We start from the raw sequence: 4,390 nt of genomic DNA on the forward strand, positions 1-4,390 counted from the left end.
GTTTTGTAACTGTACTGACTCCAGTAAAGTTGACACTTTGTACATAGATGTATTGTGACTGTATTGACAGGAGTAAAGTTGATACTCTGTACATAAATGTTTGGAACTGTATTGACAGAAGTAAAGTTGACACTTTGTACATAGATGTATTGTTACTGTATTGAGTGGAGTAAAGTTGACACTTTGTACATAGATGTATTGTAACTGTATTGACAGGAGTAAAAGTAACACTTTGTACATAGATGCATTGTAACTGTATTGAGAGGAGTAAAGGTAACACTTTGCAAATAGATGTATTGTAACTGTATTGACTGGAGTAAAGTTGACACTTTGTACATAGATGTATTGTCACTGTATTGACTGCAGTAAAGTTGACACTTTGTACATAGATGTATTGTCACTGTTTAGAGAGGAGTAAAGTTGACACTTTGTACATAGATTCATTATGACTGTATTGACAGGTGTAAAGTTGACACTTTGTCCATAGATGTATTTTAACTGTATTGACTAGAGTAAAGTTGACACTTTGTACATAGATGTATTGTAACTGTATTGACTGGAGTAAAGTTGACACTTTGTACATAGATGCATTAGGTGCACTGTGTAGTCGATTGGCACTTTGCATTGTCATTGTTTGGCAAGTTTATTTGATTGGATCTGCGTGACTGGAGTTAAATTGATACTTTAAGACATAATTAAGATGTACTGATAATCATTGTATAATTATTGACCAACATTAGACATAATTTGTAATGTGTACATTTCTCTGTAATTATCTTCGTCCTTCCTCTTTGACAGGTTCCATATTCCTGGGTTTTTTCACTTGATTGTTTGTCACTTTCTTGAACTCCATGTGCACTTTGTGATAATAAACAAACTATTTATGGTTTTTTCTAGTTACTGTATAATTTGTCGCTTACTTATTCTAACAACTAAGGGGGGCACGGGTGGCTCAGTCGTCTAAGGCGCCGTGAAACAAAAAACAAAATTATATTTCTTCATCTCAGACCTTATTGACTCCATGATGTATTCAAAGCACACTGACAGGACAGTATGTTCCATTACATGAAGAACATGGGTGGCCGAGTCGTCTCAAATGCTAAAATTCGCTGTGCAGAGTTGCGTCCCTTGGGCACGCCAGAAACCTATGATTGTGGGTTCGCCCCGATTATGTTTTTAGGTTTGTCAGCACCATACCCGTGCTCGTGGTAAATGCCTGAGACTTGCATCACTTTGGGCTTTCCTCTCACATTAAGTTGACACGCCGTGATATAACTGGAATACGCTTAAAAGCGATGTTAAACCCAACTCACTCACTCTAACGACTAAGGACTAAGGAATATATATATTGAATACCAACAAGGCTACAGTGGTACTGCATGCTCAAAATGGTAGTGACTGAAACTGTGAACAATGGTACAAAAGTACAGCCAACCAACAATGATAGTGACTACAATTGCCAACTGAAGCCCAACAGTGGTAGTTACTAAAATGGACAACAGTGGTTTCATTGTTCTGCATCTCAACAATGGTAGTGGTGTAAGTCACCAACAATGGTATTTGTCCACTGGAAACGAAATCAAAGGAAATAAGGTCAGACGCATAGTCTGATCACCGAATCGTCATTAAGCAGCTTGTACGACAAGCAATTGTACCCAAGAATCGAAGACGACATCCCAGTAGAATGCAAGTGCCTGGTGCAGCCAGACATGAATGAATGAAATCTTTAAGACAAATATGACAATATTTTTGTTGATTGTTTACAGACGCACTTTGCATGGTCCTGCTATATCATGATAGCCTGTATGTAATCACATCTGGACGGGGGAACGAGTGGCCAAGTCTTTTTAGGCGCCGAAATTCGTTGTGTGAAGTTGCGACCCTTTGGGCAAGCCAGAAACCTGTGGTCGTGGGTTCGAATCCCGGTTCGTCCTGATTATGTGTGTAGGTTGTCGTGGATTTCACCAAAGTGGTAAACGTCTCAGGCCGGCATCACATCGGGCGTCCCTCCAACATTAAGCTGACACGGCGTGATATAAGGGTAATACTGTTCAAAGCGGTGTTAAAACCAACTCACTCACTCAGTCTGACAATCCATTGATTGATATTATGAATAACGTAACATGCCACTGGGGTATAATGACAAACTATCAACTGGGTCTAATCCTGATCCATGAAATCGCTGCTCAAGGCCAAGTTGCTATTTTAATCCCAACATTTCAACCTCAATTCTCTATGTGGTAATGCCCAAAGCCCAAACTAGTGCTGGAGGTGTTTAGAGTAGTTTGGATATTTGCGACAAGATATAAACCCTCCAAAGAAAGGCTGCGTTAAATAACTTATCAAACAAACAGAATTTAACTCATGTAGTCAGTTGGAGGACCACAAGTCAGACAACTCAAACTCAACCCCCCTCTTCTTACACATGTGCTTATATTTAATAAGTTTGACGAAAATGTTGCTAAGCATGGTAAGGGAGTCATAACAAGTATTCCATATCCCACAGGTTGAGTGACGATGATACGAGGACCATTCACTACATAACCAGCCTAACCTATTTGCTACTGCTCCTCACTTCTTCTTTTTCCACATAATCACCATTGAGGTCTATGCACTTTGTCCAGCGATGTGTGAGAGCGAAAAGCCCGTTATGATAGAAACCATGGGGTTGTTCGTGTAACCACCCCTCCACTGCTGTCGTGAGTTCATCATCGGACCGGAAATGACGTCCACGCAGTTCTTTCTTCAAGTTTGGGAAGAGAAAGTAGTTGCTTGGTGCCAGGTCTGGTGAGTATGGTGGTTCAGGCAATACTTTGAACCCGTTCCGCTTCACTGCGGCAACCGCAAGTCGACATATGTGCACTCTGGCATTATCATGTTGGAGCAACACACCTTTTGTGATCTTTCCACGACTATTTGGCAAAAATAGCAGTCCGCAAACGGTCCAGGAGATCGTAGTAGTACTCTCCATTAATAGTCTGGCCACGTGGCAAGTAGTCAGTGAGCAAGACCCCTTTGGTATCCCAAAAGATGGTTGCCATGACTTTGCCAGCCGATGGTTGAGTCTTAAACATTTTGGGACGGGGTGAAGCAAAGCCAGTCCACTGCTTACTCTGTTCTTTGGTTTCTGGGTCATAGTGGTGTACCCAGGTTTCATCACCAGCAACAATTATCTCCATTAAGTTGTCTGCATCCCAACTGCATTGTGTCAAAAGTGCCTGACACATTGACGCACGTACAACCTTCTGATCATCACTCAGACATTTCGGGACCCATCATGCAGACAGCTTCCTCATACCCAGACAATCATGCAAAATGGTATGGACACTTCCCTCTGAGATGACCATGGCCTTGGCCATTTCTTACACCTTCTTTTGCCTGTCTTTGACAACCAGTTGTCTCACAGCTTCACTTGTTTGGTCATTGGTCACCTCTACAGGCCTGCCAGGGCGTGGCTCATCTTCCAGGTTCACCCGACCCCTCTTAAATTCTGCAACCCAGAATTTGACCTGTGCATGCGAAGGTGCACTGTCACCATAAACATCTGGCAATTCATCATGTATCTCCTTTCCCGGTTTCTCTTTTAAGTAGAGGTACCTAATAACAGCCCTGTATTCAACCTTTGACGAAAATTTGGCAGAATCTACCCTTGCCATCTTTATAGATCACGTGTGTGACTTCAAATACAATTTCCTCAGTGAAACTTTGTCTATGCACGTGACATACATTGGTGCACAGCACGTGACAAACATTCAACCGTTAAGATCTGATAAAAATAGCTTAGGCTGGTTATATATTGAATGGCCCTCGTATATCGTCATTGAGGGGCTGAAACAAAGAATACTTTGAGTGGGTATTCATGTTAAACTGCGGCATGGCGTGGGCCATGGCACCATTAAATCGGCATTGGTCTGGACTAGAACAAGCAGCCATACACATGCGCATGCACGTCGCTATATAAGTGCAATAATCTTGAACGCGACGTTAATCCCTATTTCACCTCACCTCACAACACCTCAGCTACGGCATTCAAGGCATCAATGAAGCTTTCAAAAAGTTTAATGGTAGACCTGTGGAGGAGAGACAAGTGAGTTAACTGACTATAAAAGTCCAGTTTCCACCCTTGCCGAACTAGGCTGGTATTATGGAGTTACAGTTTGGCTGTGCTAACGAGTCTATGCATAGTCCAATCAAAATCGCGCAACGAAATCCGGTTCGTAAACTATCGTGCTTATCGATTGCAGGATTTGCAAAGCATGTGCACTGCTAACTCGTTGTTAACAGATATTTTCCAAATCTTTTCATGATTTTAATCAGGTGCTCACGTGATTTGATGCTACTATCGAGCCCAGGAATTCAAGCCTAGTTCGGCAAGGGTGGAAACTGGACT

The 4,390-nt window shown here is 41.9% G+C and overlaps 1 protein-coding gene across 1 annotated transcript; it reads right to left on the bottom strand.

Annotated features, from left to right (window-relative positions):
- Positions 1-2,912: 2,912 nt before the first annotated feature.
- Positions 2,913-3,656, bottom strand: LOC125376232 (histone-lysine N-methyltransferase SETMAR-like). Its single transcript, XM_048388202.1, has 2 exons — positions 3,367-3,656; positions 2,913-3,198 (listed from the first exon to the last, which is right to left on the bottom strand). Exons 1-2 carry the CDS (start codon positions 3,654-3,656, stop codon positions 2,913-2,915), a joined length of 576 nt encoding a protein of 191 aa, XP_048244159.1.
- Between the last annotated feature and the right edge of the window lie 734 nt (positions 3,657-4,390).

The sequence above is a fragment of the Haliotis rufescens genome, unplaced genomic scaffold (genome assembly GCF_023055435.1).
Source record: "Haliotis rufescens isolate VD_foot unplaced genomic scaffold, xgHalRufe1.0.p SCAF_7, whole genome shotgun sequence".
Classification (NCBI taxonomy): Eukaryota; Metazoa; Mollusca; class Gastropoda; order Lepetellida; family Haliotidae; genus Haliotis; species Haliotis rufescens.